Source organism: Acinonyx jubatus, chromosome E4 (genome assembly GCF_027475565.1).
Source record: "Acinonyx jubatus isolate Ajub_Pintada_27869175 chromosome E4, VMU_Ajub_asm_v1.0, whole genome shotgun sequence".
Classification (NCBI taxonomy): domain Eukaryota; kingdom Metazoa; phylum Chordata; class Mammalia; order Carnivora; family Felidae; genus Acinonyx; species Acinonyx jubatus.
The window spans coordinates 12,172,345-12,197,653 of record NC_069395.1 but is presented as its reverse complement, the minus strand read 5'-3'; the positions used below and the strand labels follow the sequence as shown (position 1 = coordinate 12,197,653).

The 25,309-nt window shown below is 44.3% G+C and overlaps 1 protein-coding gene across 7 annotated transcripts in view; it reads right to left on the bottom strand.

Moving 5' to 3' along the window:
- The window catches only part of SLC30A10 (solute carrier family 30 member 10), a 62,753-nt gene that overhangs the window by 22,938 nt on the left and 14,506 nt on the right, over positions 1-25,309 (bottom strand). For 2 of the 7 annotated variants that reach the window (XM_053209611.1, XM_015077393.3), the window contains 3 exons: positions 9,080-9,157; positions 4,913-5,152; positions 424-1,799 (listed from right to left, as the gene is read on the bottom strand). In XM_053209611.1, coding sequence (XP_053065586.1) covers positions 1,300-1,799; positions 4,913-5,152; positions 9,080-9,119 — 780 coding nt within the window. In that variant the 5' untranslated portion in view covers positions 9,120-9,157 and the 3' untranslated portion in view covers positions 424-1,299. Of the gene's footprint in view, positions 1-423; positions 1,800-4,912; positions 5,153-9,079; positions 9,158-9,308; positions 9,369-9,407; positions 9,619-9,841; positions 11,144-25,309 lie in introns of those variants that run through there. The other 5 variants (XM_027074991.2, XM_053209612.1, XM_053209609.1 and 2 more) reach the window with 5 other exon arrangements.

Sequence of the window (25,309 nt, the reverse complement as noted above, 5' to 3'; positions counted from 1 at the left end):
AGGAATGAAAAAAAATTCTTATCCTACTGATCACAGATGCTTACTTATTTCAGCCTAAGAACGAACACTAAGACATTTGTTTAAATGGCATTAATGCTGAAAAATGTGGGTGCTTTTTGCGTTACCAACCCAGGATTTCTGTTTGAGTACCGCACAGATTTACAACAGGACTCTGTGTCTAGAGCCTAAGAGATGATCGTTGTCAATTTTGCAACCCATCGGGGTCTCTCTACACATAGACTTTTCCATGAAGTTACTAGTTGGCAACTCTACTAAATACTTTAAAATATGTCTAATGGAAGAAAAGTCAATCCAGCTTATTTTTGGCAGGAAGGAATACTCAGTGTCATATATTATTCTCTCCCAGAAATATCCATTTTCTCCTGATAAATGCTCATATAAAAGAATATCCACATGATATATCCACATGATCATATAAAAGAAGACTCAAAGGAAATTTGGACAAATAAGTCATTAAGCAATAAATGAAAACAATCCCAACTGGACTGATTCTACAAGACAGAATGTAAGTATTGTGTCATACTTCAGGAAGTAGAAATATTCCCATACTTCCAAATGAAAAAAAAAAAAGCATTTGTGTATTAAACATTTGAAGCACCCTATAGTTGTAGTCCAGTTCACAGCAGAAAGTAAACACTAGTTTTCACTCCACCCTGCAAAATGAAGAGGTAGTCAGGAGGCATTTTCTTCCTATCTTCCCCCAATAACCTCTCCTTCCTTTGATGTTCTGAGACTATTTTCTACTTTAATAGGTATTCATTTTGCATTTATTTGAAAACAAGTCAAAGAACAAAAATTCTGCAGTGACAAGACTACCCAACCTTCCTCTTTTATGATCTTATGATGGAATGAAAAAAACATTAGCTAACATGGTTCTTCAGTTTTTTCGATGTACTTGGCTATGAGCTCACCTGAGAGTCAGCCACAAAATCTAATCACTTTAAAACAAAAACTACTTTGAATCCTGTGTCCACAGCCATTGAGTCCCAGCCTTCAATGTCCCTGATACGTATGCTGGCATGGTTTGCTTTTTGAAATAAATGTTCAAACTAAAACAGTGAGTTTGTTGAAGAGCAGCATGAGATACCCAGGATGACGTAAAGGAGTTCACAGTCACATAAAAATTAACAGACACATGCAATTAACATCCCAAACAACCAGCCCGTTGATGACCACAGAGCGTGCACACCATGAATTTGACCAGTGCCTACAGCCCACAGAGGTCCTTCCACAAGCCCGAACACCTCGTCTATACTGTCTGTGTACGTCAGGACAAGATTAAAAATGTGTGCTGTTGACATAATGTTGGTCCTCCTGAGTTTTGCTCAGAGCTTGTCCATGGTCACTCAGACAGCTGTCCAAAGATACTTCAATAGCCACTTCTCTTGTTACTTGTCCACGGAGACCATCACTTGGGTACGTGTCCAGAGGGGGACAGCCATTGTGCTCTGCGCAGCCATTGACGTGGGCCAGAGGCAGGACCCCAGGCGGGCAGCACAGCTGTTTCTCACAGCCCTTGGAGATGCAGGGTGAACTACAGAGCAACAGCAGATCCTTCTGCTCCATGGTCTCCTTCAAGTCCACGTGCTCAAACTGGATGGTCACATTGTGGATTCCCGCATTGTGGAAGATTTCTCGAATTTTCATACTGGCGTCCTGATAGCCCCTGTCCTTCCGATACTTGATGTGCAGGGTGGCGATGATCTTTCCACTTATAAGCTCCCAGATGTGCACTTCATGTACACTGCTAACCCCGGGCACGGCCGAGAGTTTACTCACTAGAACAGAGGAGAGCAGACAAACACTAAGGCGCATACTGTAGTGGAAACATGCATGGCACCCACCACAGGAGGGACGTGGGCCCTGGAAGCATTCTCAGCACTCCAATGTATTTCAAAAACACAAAGAAAAATAGCTGGACCTGGACAGGTACGTTTTCTAGTAATCTTCTTTCCCCATTCAGAATCCCTGTACCATCCCTCATCAGCCCATAAGAGGTAATTCAAGAAAGTAAGTTTGAGCACTGGGTGTTGTATGGAAACCAATTTGACAATAAATTTCATATATTAAAAAAAAAAAAGAAAGAAAGAAAGTAAGCTTAACAACAACCTCCCAAATCCCCAAGGTTGTTGAGTTTACCAGGGAATAGACACCAACATGGGCTGTGTTGGGAGCGTGAAGCAGGATGCCTTTCTGAAAGGGGAGAACTTGGCAATAGGGACCAAAAACTTCTCCAGCATCCCTGGTGCCAGGAATTTAACCTAAAGGGAAATACCCAAATGTTCACGCACAAAAATGAGTTGAGCGGTGCTCTTTGCATTAATGAAGAAACGGAAACAAGGGAAGAGTTAAATCGATTATATAAAATATGATACAGCCATTAACGAGTAAGGTGCATATTTAAGGATATGAGAAAAGGCATATAAGCTATCTGTAAGTGAAAAAAAACAAATAGTTTTACTGTGCATATGGCATATTTCTTCTTTCTTTCTTTCTTTCTTTCTTGCTTTCTTTCTTTCACAAACATCAGTGTGTACACACACACACACACACACACACACACACACACACAAAACCACAATTTTTTTAAACAGGAAGTAAGCTTCATACCTAGCACAGAACCCAGTGCGGGGCTTGAACTAATGACCCAGAGATCAAGACCCAAGCTGAAATCAAGAATCGAACGCTTAACTGAGCCACCCAGGTGACCCCCCACACACAAAAATCTTATGCAGATAAAGGCTTGTTTTATTGAATGATTGATACAAGATATTAAAAGTGGTAATTTCTGGGTAGCAGGATTACGAGAGATTTCTAGTTTCATACTTAGGCTCTTCCATGTTTTCCATACTTTCTCAAATGAGCATGTATATAGAGAAATGGTTTTGAAGACGGATTATGAGCAAAGACCCTGTAGCCAGTTAGGGTTTGAATCCCAGTGTAGTCATGACCGTGGGTAATTTACCTAGCCCCCAGTGCCTCAGTGTCCTTATCTATAAATTAGGAATAATAATGATAGAACCGCATAGGTTTACTTTAAGAATTCAAATGGGGGCGCCTGGGTGGCTCAGCCGGTTAAGTGCCCGACTTCGGCTCAAGTCATGATCTCACAGTCCGTGAGTTCGAGCCCCGCGTCGGGCTCTGTGGTGACAGCTCAGAGCCTGGAACCTGCTTCAGATTCTGTGTCTCCCTCGCTCTCTGACCCTTCCCCATTCATGCTCTGTCTCTCTCTGTCTCAAAAATAAATAAACATTAAAAAAAAAGAAGAATTAAAATGAGTGAATATAAAGCACTTAGAACATTACCTAGCATGTAATAAGTGCCTTACAAGTGTGTTATTGTTATTACTATATTTTTTAATTTTTTTTTAAATATGTTATTTATTTTTGAGAGAGAGGGCATGAGCAGGGGAAGTGCCAAGAAGGGAAGAGACAGAGACCCAAAGCATGTCCTGTCCTGACAGCAGAGAGCCCAATGCAGGGGTCGAACTCACGAACTGTGAGATCATGACCTGAGCTGAAATCAGACGCTCAATTGACTGAGCCACCCAGGCATCCCATTACTATCTAATTTTTAAAAATGTGTTTAAAAAAAAAAAATATATATATATATATATATCTCATTATATATCACTATATATCACAAATTGGTTTTGATATGTGTATCTTTTTCTTCAACTGGAAAACAAGCTTCTAGAAAGTAGAGACGATGCTGTGTACCTGTGTCTGGGTATCTCCTTCCCCATCTCCTACTTCCTCTGCCTGCGGCATTGGGCAAAGAGTAGGTTGCAGGAAATGAAGCCTGACTATTTTAATTCTGCAGTAAAGCAGCCAGAGAGTTGACCGCACCTACCAACTCTGAGACTATAAACCAACAATGGTGCCAAAGAGGCCCCCAAAGGCAGAAAGAACACCCAGGAGAAAAGACTGCAGGAGAAGCTCCAGCTATTAGCAATGGCGCAACCAACTGGTCCCAACACACGCTATTAAACGTGGGTTTGGCAGGGCTATGGCCCTCATCAGACAGTCACACTGCAAATCACACCTTCTTTCATAGAGGAAAGCCTAGCCATGGCCATAAAATGTATTAAGACCCATTCAAACCTCATTTCAGGAGCTTCTCATGAAGTAAGGTCTTCTAAGAGGCCTGGGCTCTATCTCAAGTTTACGGGCTCACTGGTGGGGCAGTGAGTGTATAACACAAATATGCATGGAAAATGTTTTTTTACAAAAACATAATCCCATTTAGAAACACTAGAGATGAAGTTGCAAATTCAGTTTCTCACCAACATCTGGATAGTTCCCATTTAGAAATTCTGCCAAGTCTTTAAAATACGTATCCTCAGATACACATAACTAAGAGGAGAGTTTGACCTTCTGTTTGAGCAAAGCAAAGAAACAGATTTCATTACTGAACGAGGTCATGAATTCAGGTTAAAACATGAAATACGGTCCTTTTTACAGCGTTACAAGAGACCCGGTGACTTGCATGCCCATAAAAATCAATTAAATAGAATGCAAGATCTAGAATATAAAGGAATGATTTATGTTTTCAGAATAAGGAGAGTAAAAATCAAGTTCTTGGCAGGGTAGCCTTCTTTGCATTAAATCTTTGACATGAAGGTATAAGCTGAGGAATAGTTACTGCCCAAGCACCATATTCTCAAAAACTTGCAGCTGAGTCAGAGCGCCATGAGTCGTAAAGGACCTTTGGTTCTTGGAGCTGTGAGTCATCTTACTAGGCTACAAAACATATGATGGATGTCTCTATTGCTTGGTGATTTGAAGTATTTCAGGATACATAAATCAAACACTGCTCTGAAATAATGCTGGCCCTTTGGCCTGAAGAACATCAAATGGGCATGGTTCTAGACAAGAATCATCTGACTTACTCAGCTCCTCCATGTTGACTCCTTTGGGGACCATCTGCAGCAGAATGGCAGCAGTCTCTTTGATGAGTGGGAAGGCAGATGACAAAATGATGGCGACCATGATGACGGTCAGGCTGGGGTCTATGTAGCACTGCCAGTTACATGGGTCCTCGCCTTTCAGGGGACGCACGTAGAATATGATGGCCGTGACCACCACAACCACTGACCCCAGGGCGTCGCCCATCACATGCAAAAGGACACCTGCCAGGAAGAAAGGAAGACCAATGAAGCACAGATCCAAATTTGGGGGCCATGTGACACTCAGGGACCTGGGTTCCCAAATCTATGAATACCAGGTGCTATTTGCTTTCTTTTTGGTTAGAACAGCAGGATGGGTTTGAATGGAAAAAAAAAGAAAGGAAGGGCAACTACTTCACAGGAAACAAAACCCTAGGCCACCATCCCAGGACCCAGAGAACCTGGAACAGCCTAGGAAGATTCCGAGGCGCACGCACATCTGGGGAGAGGGTGAGAGGGACTGTGCTTGTTCATAGTGCTACATCATGGCCATCTGTCACCCATCAGAAGGCACCGAGCTGGCAAACAGAGGCTGTGCAAATGGTTTCTTGTTCTTTCAGACAAGTATCTGTGATTTAAATTGTTTTAAACATTTTTAAGAGGAAAGGGAACAAAGATATATCACAAAAATGGTTCCTTTTATTCCTTGTCTTGCCTCTCCCTTCATCCATTTTCTCCCTTCCCTACATGACTTTGCCTACTGCTCACTTAGCCAGGGTCATTCAAACTGGATCTGGTTCAGGAGATCCTTAGGAAGACCCTCCAGCAAGGGCACCTGGGTGGCTCAGTCGGTTAAGCACCAGACTCTTGGATTCACCTCAGGTCATGATCTCTTAGCTTCATGGGTTCAAGCCCTGCATTGGGCTCTGTGCTGACAGCATGGTTCCTGCTTGGGATTCTCTCCCTCCCTCTCTTTCTGCCCCTTTCCGACGCGTGCTGTCTCTGTCTCTCTCAAAATAAAAAAAATTTTTTTTAAAAAGGGGCATCTAAAAAAATAAAAAATAAATAAAAATTAAAGTAAAAAATAAAAAAGGGGCACCTGGATGACTCAGTCAGTTGCGCATCTGACTTCAGCTCAAGTCAAGTTCTTGTGGTTCGTGGGTTCGAGCCCTAGAGGCATACCATGTACGCACTCAAGAAAACACTGTTTTCTGGTTGGTCAGTCATAACTCCCATGACATAGAGTAACTTCTGTCTTTTACTTAATAATAATTGTAATGCTGGCTAACATGTATGCATCAGATGCTATTGTAAGTATATTACACATCTTTACATATTAAGTCCATTTAAGGACCCTCTTAAGTGGTTATTCTCTCCATTTTACAAATGAGGAAACTGAGGCATGGAGTAGCTACATAACTTAGCCAAAGTCACACAACTAGAAAGTGTTAGAGTGGGGATAGAAGTCTGGGTAGTCTGACGAGAGAACCAGTATGCATCCTGTCTCATATAACTCTTGCATTTCAATTCCGGGTTTTCCTTCTAAGAAATTTCACTATTGGCTCCTAAAAATTATACAAAATAGCTTTCAAACTTGTCTTTCCCATAATCCATGGTCGGATGCTTAACCAACAGCCACCCAGGAGCCCCCTCCTCTACCCCTGAGGTCTTTCTTACTGGAAAAAAACAATTAGAAAGAAACATCTCATCAAAGGAGACTTATTTTCAAATGATGTTAGGATTGCTGTTCATCTATTCATCTTTACAATGAAATACAAAAGCTAATAATCTTCCTGACACTCTGTTACAACATTTTTTAACGTATCACGTTTGATCCCATTAAATAAAATCAACCACTACGACTGATGAGAATTTTTAAAGGATCGTGCTTTCACTGCTTTGCGGAAGCTGGAGCATGATTCTCAGAAGGCATTTGTTTTTACTCCATTTAAATAAGAGAAACAGTCATGAAAATCTAGAAATGATTTTTGTTCACAAGAATCCTCATCAGTTGGTGTTCCCCTGCAGATCTGGGGTGGGAGGGGTTTCTAAAGAAGTGGTTTAAATGTCAAAAATGTGGGGTGCCTGCACGGCTCAGTGGGTTAAGTGTCCAACTTCAGCCCAGGTCATGATCTTGCAGTTTGTGAGTTCGAGCCCTGCGTCAGGCTCTGCTGACAGCTCAGAGCCTGGAGCCTGCTTCGGGTTCTGTGTCTCCCTCACTCTCTGCCCCTTCCCTATTCGTGTTCTGTCTCTCTTTTCTCTCTCAAAAATAAATAAGCATTAAAAAATCTTTTTAAATAAATAAATGTGAAAGATGTAACCACTCAGTGGACCATCTACGGTGGTGAAGCAAGCCACTGGGCGTGGGGGTGTACAGGCAGTGTGGGGCACTTGGAAGGGGCAGAAATGTGAAGTAGGAGCCCAGGAAGCCAGGCTTGCCTCCGCTTCGAGCCTGGGTGACTTGGGAAGTCACCAGACTCTCTGGATCCTGTTTCCTTATCTATAAAGTGCACGGGTAGAGTTCACTCCTACTGAGGCCTTTCCAGCTTTCACATTCTGTCTGCCTTCTCCGAGTCATGGCTCCAGACGGTTCAGACACAGGCCCGAGGGGAGGCCAGCCTTCCTCATGGCCTGAAGGATGGAAAGTCTCCCGCCAGCCACAGCACGGGCACTGACGGGCACTCACCCTCACCCAAGAGGTGCAGGGGTGAGCCTGGCAACTCCACCCACTGCCTGAATGACAACAGCTCCCACCTGGTGGGATTCTTACAAGTGCCAAGTGACTCCTTCAAGAATGGGGCCTGGCACAAAGCAGGCACTCCACAAACATGGCGGCTGCTGTTCCTCCCGCATCGCCGCCCAAGCACTTCACAACAGCCTCATGAAGTAGATATTACTATCCTCATTTTAAAGATGAGGGAATTGGAGGCTTCGAGAAGTCCAAACACTTGCCTAATATAGGAGTCAAGACCCCAAACTGAGGCATCTTAAGCCCAAATCCCAATCCTTCAGCCACTGCATCATTCACCCCTGTCAGAGGCTAGAGGCTCACAGTCCTTGTGGACCACAGGGCTCAGCCACGTACAGCAAGGCACGTCACCTCTGACATCTTTGCACCCAGGATCTCCAACAGCTCTAGACCGAAGATCAGCCACATTATACAAGTTTCCCATACATTATGCTTCCCAAACAAGGTCACGATATCTATCAGTCCTGCTCGTAATTCTTCGGCATCTTTCCACCTACCTGTTCTCTTTCTCTGCAACATAAGCATGAATAATTAACACAATGCGCTTTGAAAAGTTAACGTGCTATGAAAAACCTATGATATATAATATATAGCATATATTTGATGGATATTATATATATGTGTATATATACATACATACTGAAAGTGTCTCCTGGATGATTACTTTTTCTGTATATTATTTCCAACTAAGTCCCATCACAGGCTTCCCCAAATCATCTGAAAGTAAAGGGTTGCATAATCTTTGTGGAAATACTCAAAGTCAAGATCGGGGCTTCTCGAATCACTCTGGAGCCAATTCTCTGCCCAAGAAGGTCAAAGAGAGAAATGCTGGATACAGTGTTGGTGTCTGGGTGAGAAATGCACCCTTGAACTCCCTGACTAACCTTTGCCCAGCAGTACCTGTGAGCTTGAGCACATGGTAGAGGGAAGACTAGTAACGTGCCTTCCACGTGCCTCACCAGAACCTCCACTTTGGGCCTGGAAGTAGGGATTCAACTGAGCCAACAAACCCGTCCCAGACACAGATTTCTGGCAGAAATAAATGAGGTCCGAGGGTCACTCGGCAATGCCACCTTGGATGCAAGCCACCCACTCCTCTCACCTTTCTCAAAATATATTCAACTGAAATAGGTCGCATTTGACATTAACAATAGCCGGGGGTGGGCAAAATCAAGCAAAGTAATAGCATGCCGCTGATCTGCGAGGCTCTGGAGCAGGTGGCATTAGCATGGCTCTAAGTGGGGCAAAGATAAATCATTAGCGACCAGTGTGTCCCTCAGAATCAATGCAGTGATTAGGCAAGAGATGAGGGTCATAGTCTATTCATGCAACTGGCCTACTTTCTAACACACCTTCTTAAAAGGCAAACAGGAAAGAAGGGCACAGCACTGCACACTCCTTTGACCCGAAAGTAATCCTACCTCTGATATTCAGGGCTTCCGACTTTTTCTCCTTTTTCATAGTCTCTTCTGGCTCATTCTGGGTGTTCAGAGAGTCACCTGCATTCAAAGAAGAAACCTTGTGTTGTGTATAAGTTCTACAAACAAAAAGAACCAATGGACTCAAAAAACAGTTTTTGTTATTTTAAACTCCCACTAGCTCATCAGACCCCCTACCTCCCCACCCCCCCCCCACCAAACACACACGCACACATATACCAGAATGGTACATTTTGGCCTTGACATCAGCCTTCATTCACACTCCTATTCAAGTTAAAAAAAAAAAAAAAAGAGGCAAGTGGGAGCCCACCCCCATCCCCAAACCCGGTAACCCCCAGGGGGACAGAAGGATGGGCAAAAGGGGAGGGAGAAAACAAAGTGCAGACAGCATCTAAGGAAGGGGCAGGGTTTGGGGAGTGTTATCTGTTGCCCAATGATAACGGATTTTCAAGACAATCAATACTCCAAAGCAGATAGAATAAGGGGAAGGGGAAAGAGGCCAAAAAAGAAAAAAAAAAAAAAAAAAAAAAAAAGAAACTGGGGAATACGATAAGTTAGACGCAGATAATTAAAGCCGGGCTGCAGAGGAAGGGAATTTAAAAAAAAAAAAAAAAACCAAAAAACAAAAAAAACATGGAAGCAGCATCCGCAGCCAAGCCAGAAGAAGAGGGCGTGAATGCGGAGGAAGGGACGCGCGGGAGGAGGGAAAGGCAGAGAGCTGCGGAGGATGCAACCGAAAGGCACCTGCTACGTTGGAGAACACCGTCGCCCCCCGCTCCTCCTTCCGGTCCGCCGAGGCCGCGCCGCGCGGGGACTGGCCGGGGCCGGGGGCGCCCCGCGGGACCCCGATCGCGCGCGGGGTGCGGCCCTCGGCCGGCGGCGGCGGGCGGCGGCGGCGGCGGGGACCCCAGCAGGCGAGCCAGGCGGCGCAGTCCTGGAAGATGAGCAGCCCCAGCACGTTGACGGCCAGCCCCAGCGCGCCCACGATGAGCACCAGCTCGGGGTCGTCGATGCGCTCGGGCCGCGCCAGGCGCAGCACGGCCTCCACGGAGATGGTGAAGCAGAGCGCAGTGAGGAAGACGGCGTTGCTCAGCGCGCCCAGCACCTCGGCGCGCGCGTAGCCGTAGGTGGCCCCCAGGCCCCCGCGGGGTCGCCGAGCCACGTAGCCGGCGCCCAGCCCCACGCACAGCGAGATCAGGTCGGACAGCATGTTGAAGGAGTCGGACAGCAGCGCGATGGAGTTGCCCAGGTAGCCCGAGACCAGCTCGGCCACGAAGAAGGCGACGGTGAGCACCAGCATGAAGAGCAGCCGGCACGTCTTGCCCGAGTAGCGGCCCATGTCGCCGGGCCCGCCGCCGGTGGGGGCGCCCCTGCGCGGCCCAGCCCGGTGCCCGCCTCTGGCCTCGCTGCCCGCCCGGCGCCGGGCTTCTTATAAGGCGGAGGCAGAGCGCCCCCGGTCCCGGCACGTCCAGAGTCTAAGGGAGTGGCCGCGGCGGCAGTCTCTGAGGGCCCTCGGGCCGCCTGCGGGGCCCCTTCCCCCTTCCCGCGTCTCGGCCCCACTTGGCAGGTGGCCACGGGCCAATGTCTGGCCTTCTAGGACAGCGCGGGGCAGAGACGGAGCTGCTGGGGAGAGGGGGCGTGTCTGCAGCGCCCTCCTCCCCGACCCCCTGAGGCCTGGGTGGGATTCACCCACCGACCCCCGCTTCCCCAGTCCCTCCCATCCCAGTGCACCGACTGTTGACTCTGGGCGATAAGGACCTTGAGCTGCGGGGTGTGTGCTCTGCGGTGAACGTGGACACCTTCGCGTAGGTACCCAGACGGGGCTGGTATTGTAGATTCCACATTAACCCGGGGAGGCCCCGGCCAACCCTGCCCAACCTTCAGGGCACGCCCTGCTTTGCCTGTCGTAAAGCTGGAGCTGAGCCCTCACGTAGCATCCCCACTCCACTACAGCCCGTGGGCTATTTTATTCTCTCGCCTTGCGCATCGCCTTCGCGCCAAGAGCGGGTTATCGGTGCTGTCACCCCCTCACGGCACAGTGTCATCCCTGTCCCCCACCCCCACCCCACCCCCACCAGCACCTTCACTCACAAGGCCTCCCACCAGGTGAACTGCGGGTGGCCCTGGAGGAGAGCACGTACTTTTGTACGTTTTGTTAAAAAAAAAAAAAAAAAGTCTTGAGGATCCAGCAGAAAAGAATACGTTAGTTAGAGGCAGAGAATTAAAAGAATACGTTAAGTTAGAGGCAGAGAATTAAAGCCGGGCTGCAGAGGAAGGGAATTTAAAAAAACAAACAAACAAGCATGGCACCCTACAGCGCTCAGAAATGCGCTTTCCCGGTGGTGGGCACAAATCCCTTGACCACCGAAGAAGCGAGGCCAGGCCTCCTCTGTGTACTTGCCTCATTTTCCATTGCAGAGAATATTCTACTCACCCCCATGTGTCCCTCAGAGAATGACCTGGTACTCAAAGTTCAATCGCCTGCCCTCCATGAAGGTTTATTCCAAATAAAGCCTTTCCTGTTGACCACAGGCTCAGTTCCAAGTAAAAGTTATCCAGAAGAGAGCTGTCCCCAGGACTCTGGGAGAGGCCGAGCACCAGAATCCTTGACGAAGGGTGTTTGCTGTTGGGTGTTCGGGGACGGGTGGTGGGAGAGCCCACGATTTTCTTTCTTGGTTTTTGTTTTATGTTCTTTTCTCATTCCCAAAACGATCTGCATGTGAAGTCTGGTGATCTCTATTCCCCCTCTCCTGTTCCTAACCCCTGAACTTTAACCATTCCTGAAACATATCTGGTTTGGGCTTGGAAAGAAATGTGTCCATTTAGCAGCACGCTCTGATTCTAGCCCCAGTCATTGCCTTAGCCTTATGAAACATGATCTTGTCTTTTAACATTCTCTAAGGGTCTCTAACAAGCATCCTTGATCCAAGGGTGCCACCTTACCCAAGATGAGCACCCAAACTCAAGACGCCCATTAAGCATTCCCTCCGCGCCTCCAGGAAAATATCCCTACGCTGAGAAACTTGAGAAAACTGATCATTTAAAGTATCTCTAAAAATTAGTATTAAAATGGTCAATAATTTAAAAGAAGCAAAGAGACACAGATAGGTTGATGAAAAGTTTTGAAGCTGTCTGGCCTTGGACAAGATCCTTAATTGTTTGGGCTGGTTTTCACTACTGTAAAAAGGGAATAATAATAGGGTCTTCTCATATGTTTGCGAGGATTAAATGGGTTAATAAGTATAAAGTGATTATAACAGTGCCTGGCACACAGTAAGCACTCCATGAATTGCTAGCTGCTTATTAAAAAGAAAAAAACGACAGGAAGAAAAAGAAGGTGTGGCGTGACGGGGAGGAAACTGGGCAGGAGGAGGACGGAAGGGCAAAGTGGTTCAGGGGGCCACGTTTCATCGTTAGCATGCCAGTATTGACATTCGCATCACGGCAGACGTGTAGCAGACTGTTGAACTACAGACGTCTTCCTCTGATACGAAGAAAGATATCCCAGCTTCTGGCTTATGCTGTCTTCAAACTGTGAAGCCTTTGACACCCATCAGGCGGGACAGCAAGCAAAGCAGTCAGGACAAGACAGAAGCCTTGTGCAAAGCCCTTGATAGTTCTCCTACAGTCCCTGCTGATTGCACTTGTCACTCACAACTGAAAGAAAAACCCGAGGTCAGCAGAAATACATCACTTGTGCCTGTTACCCAGTCGTTCTCCTAACTGAAGGCAGATAGGAAGAATCATGTCGCTGCCCCAGGGGGTCAGTCGATGGAACTAGAAAGCCAACAGGCAACTGAGGAAGCCTTGGGCTTGGAAAGCTGTGTCTGAGGGCCCCTGCCCAGGGCTGGGCCTTCGAGACAGGCTGAGGGTGTCAATAACATGCACTTAAGAAAAATGTTTTGACTAGCTAACTATGATTAGATGGATGGATAGGTAGGTAGGTAGGTAGGTAGGTAGGTAGATGGGTAGACAGATAGATATAGTTTATATACAGGGAGAATGTATATAATCTAAGTTAATTGACAAAAATTTAGGCTGTGTCTTACACTTTCCTGTACATGATGAGGTTTCAAAAGGTTTGTTTAATGGGCTTTGACTGTCCGGCCCTGTGCTGAGCACTTTATAGGCATTACCTCATTGCATCCTCACAACTGACTCATCAAATAAGCACTTATTTTATTGGTGAAGAACCCAGAACCCAGAGATTTTAAGTCACTTGTCCAAGATCACACAATATGTAACTGATAGAATGGAGATCTGATCTAGGCATCAGACTCTAGGGCTTACAGTCTTCACCCCCACATTATCCTGATTTGATAATTTTCAACACTCCTTTTGTTCTTTTTAAGTTTTACTTTTATTGGCATAGAACTTGATGCACTACAATTTACAAAGTCGGAGATTGTAACACTAAAGGGTCTTCCTACACTGGTATTGACTCAGAAATTAACAAACTTTTCAGGAAATTGAAAAAGCAGCTGTTTTTGTTTTCGTTTTTTTCTTTTTTCTTTGGATTTTTTTAATGTTTATTTTTGAGACAGAGGGAGACAGAATATGAGCAGAGGAGGGGCAGAGAGAGGGAGACACAGAATCCAAAGCACGCTCCAGGCTCTGAGCTGTCAGCTCAGCTCGGATTTGATTTGTAAATCCAAGTGTAGGGAGGGAGAAACATTTCCTTTCTCCAAAGGATCCACACAGAGTTACTTTTAGAGAAAAATGTGTTTAAGGAATGGTTTGCAACTTAATCTAAGGAGCAGTGAAACTTATGCAGATATAAGATAAACTATTTTTGAGTTCCTACAGCTGGAAGGGGAGTGCCATGATCCAAATGTTTGTGCTCCCACCCCAAATTCTTATGTTGAAATCCTAAACCCCATAGATGATGGTATTAGGAGGTGGGCATTTGAGAAATGATTAGGTTGTAAGGTGGAAACCTCAAGAATGGGATTTGTGCTCTTATAAAAGAGACCCGACAGAGCTTTCTAGCGCCTTTCGCCATATGCAGACACAGCAAAAATGCTCTGGCTGTGAACCCAGGAAAGAGCCCACACCTGACCGTACTGGTATCCTAATTCCGGACTTTCATCCTCCACAAAGGTGAGAAATAAATTTCCGTTTGTTGTGAACTACCCAGTCTTTGGTATTTTGGTAGCAGCCCAAATGGACTAAGACCTAGTGTAAGAACCCAAGTTACCAACTGTTGAGTGCCTGGGTATAAATGAATGACTTTGATTTCTATATCCCAGGGATGATGGGGTTGAGCTGTTTGACACATTTGGCCGGAACAATGCCATGTTGGTTGGGGTCGGCTTGTCTTTGTGGGCACAGCGGCTCTGGTCTGTGTGCTTCCTACCATCTGCAGATCTCAAGGGCTCACCCGGGTACTCGTGGGGACGTGCTGTGTGTGAGGTTTGAAGAGGGAAGGGAAGGGAAGTAAGAACAATCACAAGAAAGGGGATCTGGCTATTGGGACGAAGGGGAAAAGGATCAGAGGCAGAACTGGGGATTCAAGAAGCACATCATCCAAAACTCATCACTCACTGACAGTATTTGGGTGTGATTCCTTCTACTTGATGAACAGGAGGAAAAAAAATTTTTTTTCAATTCAAATGGAAGCAAAACCAAAAAAGCCCTCAAAGTTGCAAGAAACAGGGAGAAACTCTCCCTCGATGTTGATTCCAAACCCAGTAATAGTTTTAGTTCTAAGTTACGTCCGCTGTCACTTAATAATTTACGGAAAGCTTTTACGTGTGTTATTTAATTCCATCTGAAATATTCTCACACACACAGACTTCTTCACTGCTAGATTCACCTTAACTTTTAGACCATAGTCGTTCCACTTTCTACAGACTTGGTCACCTGAGGTCAGCTGTGCTCTGGGAGGTGATCCTCCTGACGCGAAGGTCAATGGCAGCCTGCCACTATGTCTTGATGCCTACGTCATTTACCTGCCTTCATCTCATCACCCAGGCATTTTATCATCTCACATCATCACAAGAAGAGAGAGTACAGTACAATGAGATATCTTGAGAGAGAAAGAGACCACATTCACATAATTTTTATTACAGTTCATTTCTATAATCTATTTTATTATTAGTTATTGTTCATCTCTTACGGTGCCGAATTTATAAGTTAAACTTTACCACAGATACGTATGTAGAGGAAAAAACACAGTTGATATAGGATTCGGGACTATCTGTGGTTTCAGGTATCCACTGGGGGTCTGACAACCATATCCCACATGACTACTGTACATGAAAATGAGAAAGTCCATTTGCCCGAGAAGTCATAGGAATAATTGTGGGGGTTTAAATAAAACCTATAAATAATACCTTCGCCTTTATCTGCCAAACGGGGTGGTCCAATATTCAGGGTTCTGTAGTGGAGAGGTGTGGGTTTTGGAGCCACTCAAACCTGGGATACAATCTTGGCTCCATCAGTTGTTAGCAACTGGGCAGGTCACCTAACTTTTCTGAGGTCTATGTTCTCCTCTATAATCTGGAGGTAGAGATATCCTCTCACACAGTGTCTGTGAGAATTAAAAGGAGATAGCATAGAGGAGACACTGCATGATGCTCTTATGGTAGACAGCTGACAAAGAGCGGATCCTTTCCTTACCTTCTGGCTGTCATCATTCCCAGGACTACTGTTGACTTCTGACAGGTGCCAATGTGGAACCCCCTTCCCAGTTATTTAGATTACTATTTTTTATAAGATAGTCTATTTCCCTTTGGTTCCAATAATCCATTTAGCTTACAACTAATTAGCTATTGATTAATAAAAGGTATTATGAATGTAAAATTGATTTAATATGATTAAATAAAATATGTTAAGACTATAAACATATTCAAAACAAAATGTTTCATAAACCTAAAATTCCAAACTTCGCAGCTATCATTATTACTACACTTCTTTGTCCATCATGGTTCTATCATCTCTTATCATGTGGCAGAAGGTCAGAGAGAATCAGCACGATGGAGAGACATAACTTTATGACTATCAAAAAATCAGAAGCTACGTTAAATATTACAATGAGGTCTGGAGGAGAACTAAGATTCTTGACCTCTGACACTAAATTACCGTACAACTTAGTCAGCCACTAAACTCCTGAGCCTTAGTTTCCTAATCTGCCAAATGCAAATAAGAACCTCATACTACTTAGGGCATGTAGATGTTTTGGAACATCAAATAAGACAATGAAGATACAAACATGAAGACAAAGAGAAGGCATAGCTGTTGTTACAATTGTGGAGCCACAATCACCATGAGTTCTAGAAAGCGAGCACTGTTACCTGTAACCACCAGTAATGTACAAGGGTCAGCCAAGGTTTTAGGTTGCCTGACCCCACCCCCCTCCCCCGCCCCCACCGCTTCCTTCTGGTAAGAAGTTCTGTCCTCTTGGACACAGACATAGGCATATAACCGAGGCTCAGCCAAACATAGTTCCTCATTCCCTGGCCACCATGCATGATTCAAAGGATGGGCGCTTGATCCAAGGTGGACAGACCACAGTTCTTCTCTTGAGGTTTTCAAAATATATCAGAGAGAGAGAGAGAGAGAGGTTCCTTTTCTTGACTGGTTACTAAGCAGTGAGGAGGTGACTCAGAGCCCCTAATAATCATGTCTCCCCCATGCTGGGCTCTGCGCTGACAGAGCTTGGGATTCTCTCTCCCTCTCCTTCTGCCCCCCCCCACACTCGTTCTCTCTCTCCTCTCTCTCTCTAAGTAAACATGTTTAAACAAATAAATAAATGGCAGACTAAATAGGATTCCTCCCCAATGTTGGAAATTATTCCCACTCCATTTTTCTGTTCTCTCCAAAGGAAAAACTCCTGAAAACACTGTCACAGTCTTTACTTCCTCAAATTCCATTCTCTCTGTCACCCGTGCAATGCCACCTCCATCTCCATGACACCACTGGAAAGGCTTTGTGAAAGCCTGACTCACGACTTTCTCATGCCTGAATCCACTGGTGTTCTGTGCTCCTCTCTTGGAATTCTCTGCACCAATTGTTACTGAAGACCTTGCTTTGCTTTTTGAAGACTTTCTCCATTTGATGGCTCAATAATGCAGCCTCCTGGTTTCCCTTCTATCTCATGGGTAGTTCCTCCTCCTCCTCTAAGTCTCTAAATGTTGGTGTGTCCCAGGATTCAGTCTTAGGCTCACTAATCCTGTCTGTCTATGCTCATTCCTTTGGTTATCTCGCCCAGTCCATTCTCCAGGACTTGGCTCATGCTATTCCCACCTCCTGGAACAGTCTCTGCCCTTCTCCTCCTCATGCCTTAAGCCTCAAAAGCCACTTCTTCCGGGGGTCTCCCCTGGTATCCACTCCGTCTGTGGCCCACAGGATGACAGGAAATAAAATAAAGAATAGTTTAAATAATAAAAGAAAAAGGGAGGGAGGAAGGAAGAGCACGAATGAAGGAACATGGTTCACACTGGAGCTCACAGCTTCTTGTGTTAAGGAGACTCTCCACAGCTTTGCATCTCCACAGAGGCACCTCTACAGGAGTAACACTCCTGGTCTCCTCCTGTCGCTTACCCAGCTTTTCTTGGAAGCAGGGTAACTACTCCGGATTACTAAGTGTGGGAGAAAGACTGGAGCATGCTTGGCTGACCTTTTCTGGCCTTTCTTTTTCAGATTCGCCTTCCCGCAGAGACCTGCAATCCTGGTCTGCAGGTCCAGGAAGGAAACTGCCTGGGACAGGCTCTGCCCCGTGGAGGGAGGTCTGGGATGGGGTGGGTGAGTTTAGTTCTGGGATGAACTATTAAGCCTTTTGCTGCTATCCATCAAAGCCATAGTCAAAGCCAAAGCCATACCTCTAATAAAGTTGGTATTATGCTCAATTGTCACCTATATCTTACGTAACAATGGTCTCCAAACCTAGGAGAATAAGAAAGGGGTATTATTTATTACTCCCTAAAGCCTTAACATACTGGTGAGTGGGCAGGAGCCTGGAGAAGGATTAAGCTAAGAATGTACAGGCCAAAGTAACACAGGGTGACTGAAGCGTCTGGAGGGACAGAGCGGGCGCTGTAAGGTTTTAAGGCTCCAGTAAGTGTGAGCCTGGCAGCATTTGACCGTGGCAATCACAGGAGCCTATTGCCTACAGAAAAAAAAATGGCTGTTGTTATAGCTGCAGGGCTGTTTTAACAGGTCCTCGTGAGCATGAGTTTTCAAGACTGGTTTTACTCTATGCTTCAGACTTAATGTACAGTGAGTGAGAGGGAGAGCATAGTTTGCTCTCACAAACAATAAGGCTGCACCAGAGGAAGGGAGTTTTCCTGAAGTGAGATAGATGCAAAAAAGAAAGGGAAATGCACACATATCTAAATATTCTTAAAGAGGGGATTAGATCAGATCAGGTTCTTTGGTTCCCAAAGAAATCCTTCAGTTCAGAAGCAGAAAGGCAAGATTTCAGACAGCTGACTGGGCTCTGGAATGCTTCCATCACCACCAGAGAGAACCAGATCCAGGGAACTATTAAAAGTCCTCCTCTTAAAGCTGTCAATACTGTCTGAAATAAAAGCAACTGGGGAATATAGGATCTATGTGATATTCCTCACCCACCCCCATTGTGTGCTGGGTGTGCGGAGAACAGGTCTTTTGTATCTCTAGTTCACAGATTTTCAGATGGAGGGGAAGACACTCAAGGAACTTCACCCGAGGAACCCCATTCACTCGGGCCTTGAGTAAGATGGAAGGAGCCAGGGCCTGAAGCTGATGCCCCATGAGATGAGACTTCAGGGGTCCTGGGGAGTGGATTTTGTACATGGGAAGTGATATGAACTGTTGACCTGAGGGCAATCTGTGCAGGTTGCTCCTTCCAAAGATGGGCACAACCATATCTTCTATTCTACATGTTTTCCCACAGGGTGACCTTGATGCTCCTTCCATCAGAAGTGGGTCCATGGGCTTGACCTCCTTCTATGTTATCACTTGCACGTAATCTATAGAATCTGAGGTTGGACCAGAAAAGGCATTGAAGTGTCTACCTTGTTTGATGGGACACTCGTGTTTGAGACCCTGAGATGCCACATACAGTGTCCTGAGGCCACCCCAGCGTGAGGAAGCCAAGATATTGAAACCTTCCAGCCCACGAGCCAGACAGATGATGGTGCCACCAACTGCCACCAAATCACTACCTCACTTCGTAGTCTTCCCAGCTGAGGCCCCAGACATCATGAGGCAGAAAGGCTGTTCCCACTGGCTCCTTTCCAAGTGCCAGGCCACAGAATCCCAAATATCATAAAATGATTGTTATTGTATGCCACTAAATTTGTGGTGGTTCATTACACAGCAACAAGAACAAGGAACCACTGGGTAAAGATTGGCACAGACTTACAAAGCTTCCACAAAATTCGGAACTATTTGAGAGGAGAAGCCTAGGAAGATTAGAATAGAATATTTAAGGCATTGTTAGATGAGCTTCAAATCAAAACGGTTACTGTGGTTTGCTTGTGTCCTGTGGGAACAGGTCAAGAGATAGACAGTTAGGACTCCAGGACAGGCACACGGAGGATAAGACACACTGAAGGGGACTGAGGGAAGATATGATAGTTTGACCCAGGTCTGGGTTACATTTTTTGTTTAAGTGGAAAATGCTTTTCAAATGAGGTGATCCAACTCAGAGAGGTGAGAGTTGACAAGATTTATTTGGACAACAGTTGCTTTTGGCAGACCCAGAAAACAGTGACTTCACTTTCTCACTGTGCTAAGAAAAAAAAAAAAAATCTATGTGGGAAAAACAAATGCCTGACCCCAAAAACAATGGCAAAGTAAAAAGAAAAAAGGTCAACAAAAATGCCAGCCTCACATGTGGTAGAGAAGGAAAGGGAACAATTTTAAGCAATTGATTAAACCATTTCATCACTGACAACTCAACTGAGCCTTTCTGAGGGAAGAACACAAAAAGGAAGCAAAATCCCAGAAGCACCTCCCAAACTTCAGAACAGAAGATTCAGCGGGATGATATGCCACTCAAGGCCTGAAACATCCCACAGCTGTGGAAAGACAGTATCTGCAAGAGCATGAAGTAGGAGCTGGAGCAATGGGTCGATCTTCAAACCTTCAAAATAGCTTCAGCTCAGAGACCCTCGAAGACTGACACTCAGGCTGAATCACATGTGGAATGAGGGAGAAGCTTCCTCAGGGAGCAGGATTCACAGGTCTAAGTGGTTCTGAAGCTAGAGGCAGCGGCGATGGTCCCTGAGGTACAGGATGGGAAAAAGCCCACTCACAGGAGACTGAGTGTAAACAGAGCCAGAAACCGGAGGTCAAGATGGAAATAGAACTCAAAATCTTCTTCCCACCCTTCCTTCTCCTCTTCCTTCCTTCCTTCCTTCCTTCCTTCCTTCCTTCCTTCCTTCCTCCCTCCCTCCCTCCCTTCCTCCATTCCTCTCTTCCTCTCTCCCTCTCTCCCCTCTCTGTCTCTCTCTCTCTTACACACACACGCACACACACACATGCACGCACACACACACACACACACACACACACACACACACACACACGGATTAGGAAGAAAAAGTGCCATAGATAAAATATGGAGCCTAGGATGTCATTGCTGCAAATTGCTAAACTCTGTGAGTAGGCAGTAATATTTTAAATGTCACTCTCTGGGAAAGGATGCAGTGTGTTTACCAGATATGGAAATTTTAGTACATAATTAACCTCTTGTTGTGAGGTCTCTATTAGTGGAGTTAGGTATGCAGGTCTGGGTCGTGGCCAGTCTGGCACCATCTCTTTGGCATCGTGGAGACAGAAAACAGGAGGGCACCCTCTGTCTGCCGTCCTTTCATCTGACAGCCTTGAGTCTCTGCTATGGTCCTTACGTGGTAATAAGGGCCTGGTTTATCCTAAGTGTTGAGTTCTGAGAACCTGAATCTATCTATATTAAGGGCTCTAGGTTTGGGTTCTGTAGTTCTGTAGTTCTGTAGTTCCATTATGTAGTTCTGTCAGACTTCTTTGAACTCTTCAAAAAGTGTGGCAGGAAATTAAGAAAATACTCAGAGGCCAAAAATGTAGTAAAAACCAAAATCCAACCAGAAGAGTTGAAGCCAGAATCTGACTTAAAGATATCTTTCTGATAAGAACAAGTTATTTTAATAGCCATATAGACACAGACGGCATAAGAGACAGAACTTACATCCATGCAAATGGGAGAGTTGGATCAGAGATCCCCTCAAAGATCAATCACTTGGTGAAAGGTTGAAGTGAAACAAAACCATCAGACAAACAAAAACTCACCCCTTGCAAAGAAGACAACAAAGAAAGGGCATGTTTCAGACTTGGTTATGGGTGAAGAGGAAAAGTGGAAACCACACCGTGGCCTTCATGTGAGAATGCAGTCTGAGTTTACATTACCTATGTTGATAACAATATCTCAAGCAAAGAATTTTTTATGTTCTCTCAAGTTGGTAATACCCTTAGGCACCCGACAGAAACAAATGCATATTTGTGTGGAAGAATGTACATCATCTATTCCTCAAAGAACTCCCTCAGAGAAAGTTCCATTGAACATGAGTGAGTTCACACTAAAAAATAATGAAACACTTAAAACACAAGAAAGGAAGCCACCTTGAGAGAAGCAGCAAAAATAATAAACAGGAAAATCAGACATGTAAAAGTTGCCAATGTTGAAATATCAGATACAGAATATAAACCAAGTATATTTAATACACAGGAATAAAGGAAGATATGGAAAATGCGAGTAAAGATAAAAGCACTATAAATGAAAAATAGCTAAAATTAAGAACTCAGTAGAAGGGGCCCTTCTCCTCCCAGCCAGAGTGTTATCAGTCAAAGTCTAATGGTGATCCTGGACTCTCACCCCTGCCCAGTGTCAACAGAGGCCAGGTGGGAATGTGGATTTCTATTCCCATCTTATAATGACAAACCCCTTCTTCTACCAGCACAGTGTCAGAGGACTGCTCAAACAGAAACTTTATTTATTTTTTTACTGTTTGCTTTTGAGACAGAGAGAAACAGAGCATGAGCTGAGGAGAGGCAGAGAGAGGACACACACAGAATCCGAAGCAGGCTCCAGGCTCTGAGCTGTCAGCACAGAGCCCAACACAGGGCTCAAACTCATCAACCACAAGATCACGACCTGAGCCGAAGTCAGACAGCTCAACCGACTGAGCCCCACAAACAGAAATTTTAAATAAGATCCACAGTCTCCTACTACCCCAATGTTCAGGAAGGACTCAACTGAGAATATTTCATTATACCAACACCAGGGAAATTTGTGCTTGAATGAAAAATAATACCAATGCTTGGATAACACAGATGTTAGTATGAGCTGACAAGGATTTTAAAGTAGCCATCGTAAAAATACTTCAACAAGCAATTACAAATATACTTGAAATAAATGGGGGGGGGGGAAGGAGTCTCAACAAATAAAGAACTAAAAGGAAATTTTAAAACTGAAAAATACAATAACCAGGGGCGCCTAGGTGGCTCAGTCAGTTAAGCATCCAACTCTTTGATTTCAACTCCAGTCATGATCTCATGGCTCAAGCTATTGAGCCCCATGTCAGGATCTGTGCTGACAGCGTGGAGCTTGCTTTGGATCTGCTCTCTCCCTCTCTCTCTGCCTCCCCCCTGCTCATGCTCTCTCTCTCTCTCTCTCTCTCCCTCTCTCTCTCTCAAAATAAATAAGTAAACATAAAAAAATGAAAAAGAAAAAGAAAAAGAAAAATACAATAACCAAAATTAAAAATTCAGTGGATGGGCTTGACAGCAGAGTGGAAAAGACAAAGGAAAAACTCAGCAAACTTGAAGATAGAATAACAGCAATTGCCCTACAACAGAGAGAAAGTAGGCGGAAACTGAACAGGAGCTTCTGGGTTGGTGAACACATCAAGATGCTGGCAAAATGGTGCACCCCAAGAGGGCATGGAAGTTCTGCACACTTTCCCCCATACCTTGCCCTGGGCATTTCTTCTCTTTGGCTGTTCCTACATTGTATCCTTTATAATGAATGCGTAACAGACCAAAAAAACAAAAGACAAATCTCAATGACTCCTGTCTGTTTGCATCTGCTGAAGAGTTTGGCCACCTACTGGATGAAAATGTGGAATTAAAATGTGATGACAATGGTGTGAATGCCATGGCTAACAAAAATAATGCAAGTCTCAAACAGCTCAGAAGAGAAGCTGAATGTAAATACTGGCCACACAACAGAGATGGGGACTCCTCAAAAAGAGGAGACTGAAAACCACTCAAAAAAACTAAAAAGCAAAGAAAATAAATGTTTTCAAAATAAGTCATGGATTAAAATTCTATTCACTCCTAAAAAAAAAAAGTGAACAAGGTCTCAGGAACTAGAGTAACTATATCAATTATAAATGGGGGATGATAAAGAGAGGTTAGGTTTCTACACTTCACTCAAACTGGTAAAATGCTGACACCAGTACTGACACACTGTGATTAATTAGGTATGTGTAATGTAATGACGAGTATTAGATATGTGTAATGCAACCACAAACAAAGCTATGCCAAGATGCCCTCAAAAACTCAAAACAACAGGAAAATCAAAATTGAGTTCTAAAAAATGTTTAAGGAAGATAGGAAAAGGAAAACAGAAATGAAAGACGGAAAGAACAAACAGAAAATAAAGATGAAATGGTTAAGCCCTAACCTCTAATAATTGCATTGAACATAAATGGTATAGATCTAACAATTACAAGGCATAAAATTGGCAGAATGGCTTAAAAAAATTCCAACTACATCCATGCCATGGAATACTACTCAGCAATACAAAGAAACCAACTACTGATATGCACAACTTGGATGATCTTAAGGGCATTATCCTGAAAGAAAAAAGCCAATTTTAAAGGTCACGTATATATGATTCTATTTACATAACATTTTTGAAATTATAATATTATGAAAATGGAAAACAGATTAGTGGTTTTGAGGGCCTAGATAGGGACTCAGAGTAGGAATAAAAAATAAAATAAAATAAAATAAAATAAAATAAAATAAAATAAAATAAAAGGCAAGAGGGGTATCTTCATGGTGATGTAATCGTTCTGTATCTTGATTTTGGTGGTCACACAAATCTACACATGTGGCAAAATGAATGGCAAAGAAGCACACACACATGTTGTACCAGTATCAGTTTCAGAAAAAGTGAAGACAAATCTGAAGAATTACCTAGAATCTAAGAATGCAACACAGAACAAGAAGAAGTGGGAAATATGACAAAGCATATACAAAATAACGGAGGATAGAGTAAGAAGATCTGCTATTACATAATTAGTGTCGCAGAAGGAGAAAATAGAAGGAACAGGGGAGGGACAAAACTAGAAGAGATGGTACCTGAATGTATAAAAGATTAAAATGCTTAGATTTGGGAAGCACAGTGATTCTCAGGTGGGATAAATAAAAAGAAATTCACGTAGGGAAATATTGTAGCAAAACTGAAGAAAACCAACGATGGAGACCTTTAAAAGGTGGAGCACATGGAAGTCTTGGTGCCAAACTTACCCAACTTGGATGTCCTGAAGGAATGACATCCATCCCAGTGGAAAACAATTCAGGCTAAAACTACTGGAGGAGCCCTGTGTCTACCAGGCAGGACTACACTCAAACAGAGACTGAGCTCAAAGTGAAGAAGATTCGGGAGTTTTATGGTTTCATTTTTTTAAAAATTTTTTAATGTTTATTGAGAGAGAGAGAGAGAGAGAGAGCATGAACAGGGGAGCGGCAGTGAGAGAGGGAGACACAGAATCCGAAGCAGGCTCCAGGCTCTGAGCTGTCAGCACAGAGCCCGACACAGGGCTCAAACCCACGAACCATGTGATCATGACCTGAGCCGAAGTCGGACGCTCAACCGACTGAGCCACCCAAGCGCCCCAATTATGGTTGCATTTTGACTTGCCTTTGGTCTGTCCTTTAAATTAATAATCACAAGCTTTGATTTCTCTGAATAGTAACTCAGAAGGTCAAACATACCTAATTTGGAATTTTAATTTTTCTCTCATAATTTGATATTGTGAGGAGAATCACGTTTAAATTGGGGGCATTTTTACATTGTTGACATTGAATTCTTAAAATATCTTGATGCTATAATTTCATGTCACAATGTAATTTCTGAACACCTGTGGAGGCTCAGAGTTGATTTCACTAATATGCTTACTCTTCTAATCCACTTCAGTCATTGGGGGCGGGTGGGATCAAAATTGCCAAGCCTTTGTCCCA